The following is a 12,718-nucleotide window of genomic DNA, read 5'->3' as shown; positions in this document are numbered from 1 at the left end:
TGGAAGCCCCAAGCGTCCTTGATACCCTATACCTCAGCTCCCCTAGCCTCTCGCGTCTCTGTTCCACCATTGGCCGCCCATGCGCCTTCTGCTCTCCAGCCCGAACCTCTGTCTTCTATGACTCTCGATGCCCAGGAGGCTGCCATTATCCAAGATCTTCTGTTCATCTTCATGGGCTTCGAGGGCCAGTATGTTCGCTACACCGATGCCTACCAGCCCCTTGAGGAAAAGAGTCGTCTTGCTGGTCCACAATTTAGAGTCTTGCCCGGTCTGGACCCAAGCTTGAGGGATCTGACTATATCCATGCTGAGGATGGCTACACACTATGCTGCTGTCGAAGCTTTTGTCGAAGTTCAGAGCAGAGAGGAATTTGGCGCTGTCAACCATGCACTTTGCGCCGCCATGAGAAAGCTGCTCAAGGACTACCTGATTCTTATCGCTCAATTGGAACACCAGATGTTGACCAACCAATCCTTTACTCTCCACGTCCTGAATCTCCATACCAAACCTACTAGCCACATGATGTTTCAACTATACAGCCTGGCACACGAAATATTGAAGGAGAACTCTATGCTTGAGGATGACGACGATGATCTAGACGAATCTGACGACTTTGAGAATATCCTGGAGTCTTTGCGAGAGGGCAGAGATGCTGGGAACGTCGGGAGGAAGGTCTGCAAGGGAGGCAGTGTCTTGCGACTCATCACCAAGCGCTTGGCCACCATGTCTGGCGATCCTGCCGCTCGAACACTACTTACCACTTTGTTGCGCGAGTCTTCTAGACCTTACATGGCCATGTTGAACGAATGGCTTCACCACGGCAACGTTCGAGACCCACATTCCGAATTTCTCATCAAGGAGCAGAAGAGCATTCGCCGAGAAGGACTGGAGCAAGATTACACTGATGAGTACTGGGAGAAGCGCTATACCATCCGCCTCGAAGATGTACCACCACAACTTGAATCTGTCAAAGACAAGGTACTGCTGGCTGGAAAGTACTTGAACGTCGTTCGAGAATGTGGCGGTGTCGATGTGTCAAGAGACATGGACGATCAAGTCCCGCATACTTTCGACGATGTCCGCTTCTTGGATAACGCCAATTCTGCCTACGCCTTCGCCAATTCTTCGCTTCTCACCCTCTTGCTTACCACACATGCTCTCCCTGCACGCCTTCGCAGTTTGAAACACTATTTCTTCCTGGATCGATCTGATTTCTTCTCCTACTTCCTCGAGCTTGGTCACTCAGAGCTTAAGAAGCCTGCTAAATCCGTTAATATCGGAAAACTGCAATCACTTCTCGATATTGTATTGCGACAACCTGGAAGTGTCGCAGCCGAGGATCCATTCAAAGAAGATGTCAAGGTTGTCATGAACGAGGTTGGTCTGACCGGATGGTTGATGCAGGTCGTCAACGTCAAGGGTCTTGATGCTGATGGTGGAAGCATCACATCTTACACACCAGCGGCCAGTGTCATCGGAGATGACAAGGATATCAGCGGTTTCGATGCGCTTACATTTGACTATGCTGTCCCCTTCCCTCTCTCGCTGGTCGTGTCCAGGGTGACATTGACCAGATACCAGTTGCTCTTCCGTTACATTCTTTCGTTGCGCCACCTTGAGCAGCTACTAGTGAGCTCATGGATCGATCACTCCAAAGTCACAAGCTGGCGCCACAAGAGCTCTGACCGACGGATCGAAGACTGGAAGCGCAGAGCGTGGTGTTTGCGAAGTCGAATGCTTTGTTTCGTACAGCAGCTGTTGTACTTTTGCACCAACGAAGTCATAGAGCCGAATTGGACTGCTTTCATGACTCGACTGAGTGAGGCAGAAGCTTTGGAAAGTGTTGCCGAGGGTGGAAAAGTGAAGCGCACCGTTGATGAACTGATGCAAGACCATGTCGATTTTCTGGCAACATGTCTCAAGGAGTGCATGCTGACGAATTCGAAACTCCTTAGGGTATGTTGTGCACACCCTCTTTTACAGTATGATAACTAACCTCTGCTTAGATCAACTCCAAAGTCATGGCTACTTGCACCATGTTCGCCAATTATACTGCATCGTTGTCACGAAACCTTGCTGTGAGCGATCCAGATCTCGCTAAGACCGAGGCCGGCAAAACAGAGCACGATCCGCACAGGTTGGAGAAGCTCGACGATAACCTCAAACGCTTCGAGGACAATTTCACCAGACACCTGAAGATCCTACTGGATGCGCTCAACTACCTTGCTGCCACAGAGACTGTGGTATTCCTGGGACTTTGTGCCAGACTCAGCATGGCTAACGAAGGCATCTCGGCTCCCCCATCCTCAGTTCCTTATGGTTGAAGGAAAAAGTAAACATGTATCATTTGGGTATCATGCTGCAAAACAAGCGCTACGAAAGAAACGAATAAAGCTAAGCATCGGCGTGCTCTGGCGCCACACGATCGACAGTCTCACGCACCTAGCGTCTTCTGGGATCTCTGCTTGCATCAATGTTGGGATTCGTCGAGTGTGGGATCGTCTGTGCTGCAGAGGGTGCAGGCAAAGGAGCAGCCATCATGGGCGCAGTCGGTGCCGCAACAGCTGGTTGCTTGACGCTGTCCGTAGCCACCGCAGGGGCAGCCTTCATCGGCGCAACAGGAGCTGAGCCAGCGCTCTTTCTGCGTTCTGCTCCAGCAGTAGCACCAGACTTGTCGTACTTTTTCAGCGTGTCGTTCAGGAATTGCCTCGACTCCTTTGCGCGAGCATTGTATTCCCCAACCCTGCGAAGCGAGTCCAGAGCTGTGAGCACTTCGGCCGTTGTCTGTTCTGAGATCTCTGGACGTGTGTCATTTGCCCTTATGGCATCAGGTGCAAATGCGGCATTGAACATTCGGTTTCTAGATGGTAGAAAAGGTAGATTTAGCACTTTGCAAACAAGAAGCCAAAAATTAGTCGAGATATCGTTGTCAAAACATTTATCCATGTTACTGAGGGAATTGAAATGTGTTCTGCTCACCTCACTTGGCTGTCGAGAGCGTCGGAGTTGGCAATCATTTGCTTCAGACGCGGCTCCACACCATCTAAACGAGGCGTGCCAGGATTGAAGTTTGTGATGGGCAGCATGACTGCTCTTGCCATAATCTGCATTGTTTGCTCTGTCAGTTGTCCAACATCGTCATCCATTATAAATGTTGTTTGTGGTGTACCGTGTCATGGTGCTTCTTTGATGGTCCCGCCATTGATCTTTAGAGTTTTGGTGTTTGGCGGCTTCTTGAACAGCCGAATTCTCAACGGCTGGCGAGATATGGGAAAGCGCGGTCAGGTCATCGACACTGTATGAGTTTCTGATGGATGTCAAATATTGAACAGTTTTTGAGAAAGTGATTGTGTGAGGTAGGTGACACAAAGATTGGTATGTTGTGATGGGACTAGAAGGTTCCGTCATGTGACATGGATTTTCGAATGTCTGTACTCCCACGACAACATCCAAGATAGAAGGTACGTGAGAAGTGTTAGTTTATGAGCACATGCTTGTTCTCGATTGACAAATACTCATAATACAGTGACAAAAGACGAGTTGGCCGGATGTGGTTTAAATGTGCTTGTTGAAGTGATCTCAATTTACTAATTGCGCCTTTCTCTTGAGTGTTATAGCCCATCCCATCCCAAACTGATGATTCAATCAGTGTTTCCCTTGAGCCTGTACCAGTAAGCATCCGAACACCCGATCCTTTCCCTGTCCCTATGCCGTGTTGGTCGTTGAGTTTAGTGTTGCCTACGAAGATGATCCAGCGACCGAAACAACTTGGTCGTCCTCGACGATGGCTTGGTACTTCTCGCCTAGAGCCTTGACACTGTTGACAACCTTGGTGGGTGCAGTGGCTGCAAAGCCCTTGATGAGACTTTTGTACTCATGAGTGATAATGCCACCCTAATGTTCGTCAGCTTCGGTAACCGATCGGCTAGAAAATAGAAAAATTACTTACAGCTTCCTTGATGACAGCCATCGCCTGCTCGATGACAGAGTCGGGAGTGTCCTTGGGGTAGCTGACGATGATCTGCTTGCTCTCGGTGGCAGCGTAGGCCAGGGCCATCAGGAACGCAATGAGAAGGAGGTGAATGGTGAACTTCATGTTGATTGGATGAATTTGTTATACGTCTTGGTGTTAATTCTGGTAAAAGCAGTGGTTTAGGTGGTGCCGATGGGCAGGGCTGTGGGGATCTTTATGTACAATGCAGTTGCCTAGGTATGCGGTCATCGGCGTCGCCAAGGCGATGTGAGTTTCGGGTTACTTCCGCCAAGACGCCAGACTAAGAGAAGCCAGACGCTGCTCTTCGACCGCGTGCGACAATGATCCAACGACCGAACGTCTCATAATCACCACTACTACTCGCGACGATCTTCTTCACCGCTACCACTCCATCCGACCTGCAATCTCGCGCACATCGACTGCGACTTACGCCAAATACGCTTGTCCGACTGAACGAAGCTCTTGCAAAGTCACCACTAACCTCTGTGATCGTCACCTGTCCGCGAATAGAGACAAAAGAGCACGACCAGAAAGAGCAAGGACAAAGAGAACCACTTTACAGCTCGCCGCTGCAGCTTTGAGCGCAAGCAGAAAAAACAAGGCATCGGGGTGAAAGTGGAGGAATCTTCACAGCGTCTTCGCAGAAGATCAAGAGCCGGCTCTTCACGCATCTATTGAGAGCAGTGGGCTGCTTATTGTGGGCGGGAAGAGACAATAGCTAGTATTGATCCATCACACTCTTCTGATTTCACGCCTTTTGGTGAAGCAAGTTTTCGCTTGCTGCTTGCCATCTACTCACCTCTTGTGGTTGTTCAATCCGACCGAAGGGCTCTGCATCTTCTTCTGTCTACGGACCGGATAGCACGTTGACTGTCTCTTTCTTGAGCCATTTCCGAAGGAAGCTATCCGTGACTCGTAGTCTTTTTCTTTTTCTCTTCTTTTCTGCTACTGCAAATAATACCTTGCCTTGAAGAATCATGTCTGCCGACCAAATTTCTGACGAGGTCGCTCTGGACTTCCAGGAATCCTTGCAAGATCTCCAGAACAACAACAGATATGAGATTAGCAACTTGACCATCATCGCCAAGGAGAACACGGAACATGCCCAAGCTATAGCTATGGTTTTGGAGAAGCACATCAAAACGGTAAGACTCAGCAAAACGAGATCTCATGAATTATTTTTCTATCAAGCAGAGTCTGCAACCCTCGAAAGAACATGTGACTGACCCGACTGCAGACTGCCCCTGGACGAAAGTTGCCTGCACTCTATGTACTCGACTCGATTGTGAAGAACGTTGGCACCCCATACACAGTTTACCTTGGAAGGAATCTGTTTTCTACCTTCATGGACTCGTACACTCTTGTAGATAGTCAGACAAGAAAAAGCATGGAAGCCATGTTGAAGACCTGGAAGGAACCGGTGCCTGGCTCCATGGACCCAAGACCAGTTTTTCCTGCAGAAGTCACTCGCACCATTGAGAATGCACTCATCAAGGCAAGAACTGCCGCGGTGCAATTGCAAACCAGAAATCGCACTCCTCTCGGTATCCCAGGAAGGCCCATGTCGACGACTTACAGAAACACTCCTACCCCACCACACAACGCCAGTCAATTCCAACCGCCTCCACAAGATCCGTACCAGAACGGATTCCGCAGCCAACAGGTATACATCGACACTTTTGTATCATCATCCAACACGACTAACATGTTTAAGCCCACGCCACAACAGTTCGCACCGAATCAGCTGCCTCCTGACCTCGCACGTTCACTGTCAGCCGTGCTTAACCCACAAGATGATCTCAACAAGCTAAAGGCAGATATCCATGGTTTGATTGCAGGTTTCCAGACCGAGTTTGCGCGCAATCCATACGATTCGCAGGTGCAGACTAAGCTCAAGGCTCTGCTCGACCTCCAAGCCGTTGTGCAGACCCAACAGCTGAATTCCGATGCCATTGGCATGATCAAGAAGCAGGTGGCACAGTTGCAAGCAGTGCAGTCACAGCCTAATCCTCCTCCTTCTGCCGCACCTCAACAATCACAATGGCAAGCTCCCACTCCTGTTGCTCTTCCTTTCCAGCCTCCGCCACCCATTCCTCAGGGCTTTGCTCCCACTCCTTCAACACAGCCACCCGCCGCTCCTCCTGCATTTGCACCCGGTATTCTTGAGCAACTGCTGGCGTCGACTGCGAACGGGCAGAAACCAAGCACACCTGTAGTTCAGGCTGCATTGAAGTCGATGCCCCCGCCACCACCTACAACTCAGTCACCTCGTACAGCCGCCGCAACCCCGGCTGCACCTATCGGCAATCCTCTTCTCGATGCTCTCCGTGCTGCAAACATCCTTCCTGCATCATCCAGTGCCACTCCCGTGCCTGCGTCAGGTCCTCCTGTCCCTCCACCTACAGCCCCTGCCCCTGCGCTATCTATCCTACAACAACTTCAAGGCCTTGCACCAAAGTTGAGCAGTACACCCATGCCGCCTCCAGGCACTCCTGCCAAAGTCCGCATTCCTATGAACGCTGCAGCACTAAAAAGGTGTGTATCTCCGCAAGTCCTCAGTTTGAACCATCGAACTAATATCACTTCCAGCTTCCGTCCAGAGGTTGTCCACACTCTCTACGATGCGCAACCCAACCAATGCACGACCTGCGGTCGTCGCTTCTTGTCCACCGATGAAGGTCGTGCTCAGAAGGCTCGCCATCTCGACTGGCACTTCCGCAGCAACCAGCGTATTGCCGACGCAGCTCTTGCTGCTGGTCTTACTCGCAGCTGGTATATTGATGAGATGGAATGGATCCGTTTGCGAGAGGTAGATGCCTCGTCAGCCGCTGTCGACTCGAGCTCCGTTACGGCTTCTACTACCAAGCCTGTAAGCGTGCGTGAGAAGTACATCCCTGCACCAACTGGCGCTGCAGCAAATGTCGCTTGCCCTATTTGTCAGGAGAAATTCGAGACTGAGTGGCATGAAGATGCACAGGAATGGGTATGGATGGACGCCGTTAAGGTGGGAGGTCGTGTGTTCCATGCTTCATGTCATGATGAGGTCAAGAGAGCCAGCGGAGGTGATAGAGCTCGAAGCACTACTCCAGATGGTGCTGGTGTGCTTGGAAAGCGGAAGGCTGAGGTCGATCTGGCCAGTCTCAAGTCCAAACTGAAAAGAGAAGTCGCTGCATAAAATGTACGAAGCATATAGATTCTGTTGCTAGCGATGCGTACAAAGCACATGCATACATTCACCATTGACATTACGTTTCCAACTCTCCATCGTGTTTCATGATTTGTAGGTGAGATTGTGCTCTTTTGGATGAAAGGGTTGGTTTGTACTGTATGATCTCTAGTTCCCATTAAAAGCCTGCTTTTAGAGCAAATTTATCGCTCCGTTCAGACATAGAGGCTCTTCACCTGGCTGCCGATTCCTTGGGTCGAGATTGCCGACTGAGATTCCCAGGTTTTGAGCATGATCCTTCCTTGGGTAGTCTTACAGCAGATCGATCAAAACAACCCAAGTCTAGTCCATCATCAATGAGTATCCCAAAGCAGTATTTCAGCATAACTTCTTGCACGGTTGTCCTCCTGACATGTCGAGAATTACTACAGATTCGGAACCAAACCAGAGTGATAGATGGATTTTAATTAAAAACAATAACTTGTCCAGAGATGGACAAGCAGACCACGTGCCCTGCCTCTTAATGATACGATATATCTCCATGGTGCAGGGATATTCTTTTGTAGAGAGACGAAGCTCAGCAATTCACTGGATAGCCCATCAGACTCGAGAATATAACGTCTTTCGCATGTGATATCTTATCATGATCTTCTGACTCTTGACAATGGCATTGACAAGAAGAGACATGGACAAGCAAGCGGCGATGTTCGGGAGAGCCTCCCGCAAAGATGAAAACTCCGAAGTTTTACCGTGCATCTTTCAACTTTCGGCGTGCATACCAAAGCGCCAGCGAGGCAGAGCAGCAGTTTTATAGACACTCCGTCCCTCCTCGCCATGGCCTCAGCAGCAAAGAGCGCATGCCGCGCAGCAGCGCGCCAATTGCGCAGCCACCAATACTCGCACATCCAACCCATCACACGACCATTCAGCAGCACTCGCCGCACCCTCGCCGATGCAGCAGACAAGAAAGAGGCATCTTCTGCAGGCTACTTCAACCAGGCCTTCTACAACCGCCTCGACCGCGATGACAAAGCCACATACAACACTCTCACCCCTGCCGACCGCGAGAAGATGGAAAAAGTAGAGGCCGCCCTTCGCGACGAATTCGCAAACGACAGCCGTACCCACCGCGAATTGGAAGAGCAGATTGCAGCCGAGCTGGAGCATTTGGAAATGACATACCCTGCTGGACCTGTGGAAAGAGCGCCCAAGATCCAAGGCTTCTTCCAGATGGGCGAGAAGGAAGATATTGGTCCTGATGAGGATGATTACCAGGGAGACGATATTTCGAGTTTGGGACATGCCGAGTTGGAGCAGACGAGGGAGATTAGAGAGTATGCACGTTTGGCTGGTTGGGAGATGCCTTTGCTGGCGAGTACGTTTGATTTGACCCTTTCTTCAGACGTTCATCTTTGCATACTGACAGCGACATCACAGATCTCACAAAACCCTACACACCACCTACAGCAGCCACACCCCTCCGCTTCCGCTACACAACCTACATGGGTGAACAACACCCCGCCCAACGAAAAGTCGTTGTTGAATTCGATCCTCAAGACCTCTCCCTCTCACCCGCCCACACTCAAAACCTGATCAAGCTAGCCGGCGTCCGCTACAACCCCACCACCAAACTCGTAAAGATGAGCTGCGAAGACCATGAAACTCAAGCACAGAACAAGCGCTACCTGGGCGACACCATCAAAGCATTGATCGCAAAGGCAAAGTCACCAGAGAGCGCATGGCTCAAGGATGTGCCTGTGGACTTCAGACACGCCAAGCCGAAGAAGCGATACCAATTCCCTGAGGAGTGGCTGTTGACTGAGGAGAGAAAGAAGGAGTTGGAAGCTAGAAGAGAGGCTAGACAATTGGCCGAGCAGACAAGGAAGGACAGCCCGGCTGGTTTGATTGACGGTATCAAGGAGATTGAGGAGGCCAGGAATATTGACTTGGCTAGTGTCGAGGCTCCCATGATGGCAGAGGCAAAGATGCCCATGGCCAAGGGCAAGCAAGGCAAGAAGGAGATGAGACAAGGAAGAGCATAGAAGTGGCCTTATTCTTATTCTCGGTTATACCTGTACGATATTTTCTTCACATTGTAAAAAAGTTGAAAGCACCTGAACATATTTCGATGGATCATTGTTGCTACTTCCCTTTCTGGTCTCCACAGACTCTCACAACAGCAACGAAATAGCGACGAAAGCAACAACGAACACAAAACATCAAGGCCAAGCACCCCTCAACATCCTCTCCTCCTGCCACGGAAATCGTCCCCAAATCTTGCTCAATCCATCCTCAAACGCCACATCCTCTTTCTTCAGATGCTCCGGCCTCAACCACAACACTTCCTGATTGACATCGACAAACTCGTTTCTCGTGATTGCGATATTGAAAGCAAAACTACTCTTCGCGAAACCCGCCATACTCGAACTTCGTCTAAGCACTTCGTAATCAACAAGCCCTTGTTGGTCCCATGTGAGATTGTTGAGAGCCTCGAGGTCAGAGCCAGATAGCAGGTCAGACTTTGATGTGACGTTGAAAGAGTGAAGATGCCATGCTTTTTCTGCGAAGCGGGATATTTCAGAAGCATTGCCGCTGGCCACGTATATGACTGAGAGATCGTGCTCGACGGCTTGAGAAAGGTAGGCATCGGTTTGACCAGTAAAGTTTGCATGTGCGGCGGCTCTCTCATCGTCGAGCCAGCCAGCGGCTTCCGCGTCGCTCTCGGTACGTAGATGTGCGCCCAGGAAAGCCGATGGATAATACGAAAGGCCTGGGTCGATGCTGTGAAGATGATATTTGAGAGCAAGATTGTACGTTACTACAGCTGCCAGTCTGCGTACTTCGGGTATCAGGCGAAGAGAGCCGCCGAAATCTCTACGTACGGCTGCAGGTAGGGCGCGAGTGTCGAGCCCTTCCCAGAGGGTGCGGCCAACGCTGACTAGAGATGTCTTCTTTGCATCATAATCTGGCTGCACAGATAGCCAGTGGTTGAAATTTTCCACCACCCCTTTTGGCGTGTTTGGTGTGGGTGTGTCAAGAGTCTCGGGATGTTGGTCCAGTCGCATGCTGGGCATGCCGTATCGATTCTGTAAGGGAGGAACCAGAGAATGGTCCTTTGATGGCATGTAGATATCCATCTTCGGGCATGCTGCTGCAAATGTGGCTACGAAGTGATCGGTGTCGAAGAAAGTGTTGAAAGGTATCTTGCCATTCCAAAGAGCGCTCAAGTCTGCGGCTGACCGCGCTTGAAAACTAGGTAGCATGATTGACGATCCGGTCAAGATGGCCAAGCCGAGAAAGTCGAAGATGTTGCCTCGAACATTGCCAATGCCGCCATTGGCATCATCTAGATCCATAACGACGTCCGGTCGCCATTTGATGTTAGGTCTACGACAGAGTAGAGCGAGAGCTGAACGATTGGGTGGATTGCCGATCTGGTTCTCCATCCACTCCTGAATGAATGTCTCGCGATTCACGGTCCACGCATTGTGTATCGGGATCTGATGGCTGACGAAGAGAGGGTTTCGCACCCGAAAGTGCCAGGCCAAGAGCCAAAGTGGAATTGTTGTAAGCAATAGTCCGGCTATGAGTTGTATTCTGGGGCCTGCTGAGATTAACACCGCCATGTTGACTTACGTGAACAACAGGCGGACGTGGCAGAAGTGCATCTCAAGAACTTTTGATCGAGGGGTATTTCTGATCCCTTGCTTCCTGAGTTCGACTCATCACCGCCCCTCGAAGCAACATGTGCCAAGCCTGCATATATTCCGATCCTACAGTCTGGAGACATGTAGACAGAAGTAGGTAGCACGCAAGCTCATCTTTGTCTCTCTATCGAGTAGTCTGACCATCCTGCTTCAAATCGTCAACGTGGCTTGCGTGCGCGAGCAAGAACTTGCAGCACGTCAAAGTGTATTTACATGCCCTCGTCCAAGCTTCTTCTTGGTTGAAAGTTCCAAGCTTTATACTGTTATCACCGATCTTGTCCTTGCTTATTTTGTAGGGTAGCTTGCGACTGAGGGCAGAAGCACCAACATAAGAGGGAGATTGCTCAACGTGCTCACCCAATTGTCGAAGGCATTCTAGAAATGCGACCATCGCATTGTCGAACCCACGGTGCAGGAAGCCCAAACCAAGAGGAAGGTCACTATTGCAGAACAGATCCAATGTGGTGATCTTGGGCTTTCCTGTCCGCGATTGATCGTTCGCCGGGAACTCAAGCTTTTCGATCTTGGACGTAGAGCCTATCGGCAGAGGTCTATAACCATGAAAGGTGTAACCCAACTTCTCAGCAACTACAGTCAGCAGTAGGACACAAAGCCCCCAAGCGGCGTTGATCTCTGGCCACTCAACAGAATGATCCGCCAGTTTGCCCAACCTCAGGCCATTAATGGTGCCAAAAGGCCCGTCGTGATCGATGCAGAACGAGTCGTTGTACACATTCGTCCGCTGTAGAGACTCCAGTAACTTGGTGTCAAACTGTAGCTGGTTGAGAAGGCTGTCATTCTGCTCCCTGAATTTGGTGACGGTATCGTCAAACTCGTTGCGTTGTCGCCAGAAAGCAGCTTCCTCTTCTTCGAGTTCGGCTTCTTCACGATTAAGAGCAGCAATCTCTTCCTCCATGGCAGCCTTCTCTGCTTCAAGAGCTTCAAGTTCCTCTAGAGCTTTCTGTTCTTGTTGCTTGGCAGCAGCTAGGGCTTCGCGTGCTTGACGTTGCTCTTCCTCTGATGGGACGTCCGTCTTGGCCTTTTTGAGAAATTCGGCATATGCCTGACGTTCACGGTTGGCGGTAGTCTGCCTCTGTTGAAGGCCTGCAAGCAGAAGATCGGTACATTCCGAACATATTGGGTGGTCAATGTCTGAGCGAGAGGACAAGATCTCCCATAATCGTAAGCTTTTTTCCATCTCGGCAGAAAGACTAGTCGAGTCATGCTGATCGGTTGACTTTGCGTCTTTTTCGAGGACCTTCTTCGAAGGACTTGACTCTTCTGGTGACAGAGGGCCAAGCTGAGATTCGCTCAACATAACATAAGACATGGCAGGATTGAAGTTAGTGGCAGTCTTCTGAGGCGCCGGTATAGAGCGTTTCTGCTGGGCTGGACCAGCATTTTGTGCAGCCTTGTCATATATATCTCTCCGCTCACGAGCAGCAAGTGTTTTGGGTGGTTGGGGGGTGTGGGATGGTAGAGAAGGGGTCGAGTCTTTGAGGTCAGCTTTGGTCGATACAAACTAGTTATTGTTATACATACCGACTAAAATCTTAAACGAGGAGGGGTTGAGATGGTCAAGAGAAGAGTCGAGTTTCAAAGGAGTTCTGCATTTTTGACAATACATGGTCAAGGTATATAGAGACAGTGTCGAGCAGAAGCATGAGAGAGAAGCAGTCTATGCACAGGAAGGCTGGAAGGGTAGGTTGTACACTTGTGAGGTAACGACGAGCACGATCATGTGTTGGCAACGCTCAAACGAAACTAGCCGAGTGCTTGATGGTATTCGTATGCAGGTCGTGTGATTGATGGAAGCAGCGTGGAAGGCGCGATCGAGTCGGCCAAGTTGCC

At 50.3% G+C, this 12,718-nt stretch overlaps 7 protein-coding genes across 7 annotated transcripts; 3 read left to right on the top strand and 4 right to left on the bottom strand.

The window, feature by feature from the left end:
• Positions 1 to 117: 117 nt before the first annotated feature.
• Positions 118 to 2,324, top strand: M437DRAFT_64121 (uncharacterized protein; the record flags this gene model as incomplete). Its single annotated transcript, XM_041024361.1, has 2 exons — positions 118 to 1,956; positions 2,007 to 2,324. 2 exons carry the CDS (start codon positions 118 to 120, stop codon positions 2,322 to 2,324), a joined length of 2,157 nt encoding a protein of 718 aa, XP_040882546.1.
• A 118-nt stretch (positions 2,325 to 2,442) lies between these two features.
• M437DRAFT_42050 (uncharacterized protein) lies at positions 2,443 to 3,202 on the bottom strand (the record flags this gene model as incomplete). Its single annotated transcript, XM_041020497.1, has 3 exons — positions 2,443 to 2,860; positions 2,980 to 3,104; positions 3,170 to 3,202. The coding sequence occupies 3 exons, from the start codon at positions 3,200 to 3,202 to the stop codon at positions 2,443 to 2,445; spliced, it is 576 nt and encodes a 191-aa protein (XP_040882545.1).
• A 536-nt stretch (positions 3,203 to 3,738) lies between these two features.
• Positions 3,739 to 4,096, bottom strand: M437DRAFT_42981 (uncharacterized protein; the record flags this gene model as incomplete). The annotated part of the gene is made up of 2 exons (XM_041020662.1): positions 3,739 to 3,894; positions 3,950 to 4,096. 2 exons carry the CDS (start codon positions 4,094 to 4,096, stop codon positions 3,739 to 3,741), a joined length of 303 nt encoding a protein of 100 aa, XP_040882544.1.
• Positions 4,097 to 4,989: 893 nt separating this feature from the next.
• On the top strand, positions 4,990 to 7,157 carry M437DRAFT_9758 (uncharacterized protein; the record flags this gene model as incomplete). The annotated part of the gene is made up of 5 exons (XM_041029111.1): positions 4,990 to 5,139; positions 5,232 to 5,675; positions 5,802 to 6,053; positions 6,120 to 6,529; positions 6,584 to 7,157. Coding segments are annotated over 5 exons (1,830 nt in total), but the record flags the coding sequence as incomplete, so codon positions are not given.
• A 1,260-nt stretch (positions 7,158 to 8,417) lies between these two features.
• On the top strand, positions 8,418 to 9,019 carry M437DRAFT_14231 (uncharacterized protein; the record flags this gene model as incomplete). Its single annotated transcript, XM_041018755.1, has 2 exons — positions 8,418 to 8,535; positions 8,598 to 9,019. Coding segments are annotated over 2 exons (540 nt in total), but the record flags the coding sequence as incomplete, so codon positions are not given.
• A 360-nt stretch (positions 9,020 to 9,379) lies between these two features.
• M437DRAFT_41848 (uncharacterized protein) lies at positions 9,380 to 10,786 on the bottom strand (the record flags this gene model as incomplete). Its single annotated transcript, XM_041020457.1, has 1 exon — positions 9,380 to 10,786. The coding sequence occupies one exon, from the start codon at positions 10,784 to 10,786 to the stop codon at positions 9,380 to 9,382; it is 1,407 nt and encodes a 468-aa protein (XP_040882541.1).
• A 205-nt stretch (positions 10,787 to 10,991) lies between these two features.
• M437DRAFT_42926 (APG6-domain-containing protein) lies at positions 10,992 to 12,494 on the bottom strand (the record flags this gene model as incomplete). Its single annotated transcript, XM_041020650.1, has 2 exons — positions 10,992 to 12,361; positions 12,410 to 12,494. The coding sequence occupies 2 exons, from the start codon at positions 12,492 to 12,494 to the stop codon at positions 10,992 to 10,994; spliced, it is 1,455 nt and encodes a 484-aa protein (XP_040882540.1).
• Between the last annotated feature and the right edge of the window lie 224 nt (positions 12,495 to 12,718).

This window comes from Aureobasidium melanogenum (assembly GCF_000721775.1).
Source record: "Aureobasidium melanogenum CBS 110374 unplaced genomic scaffold scaffold_4, whole genome shotgun sequence".
Taxonomy (NCBI): Eukaryota; Fungi; Ascomycota; class Dothideomycetes; order Dothideales; family Saccotheciaceae; genus Aureobasidium; species Aureobasidium melanogenum.
The sequence above is the reverse complement of the archived record's forward strand: the minus strand, read 5'-3'. Positions and strand labels throughout refer to the sequence as shown.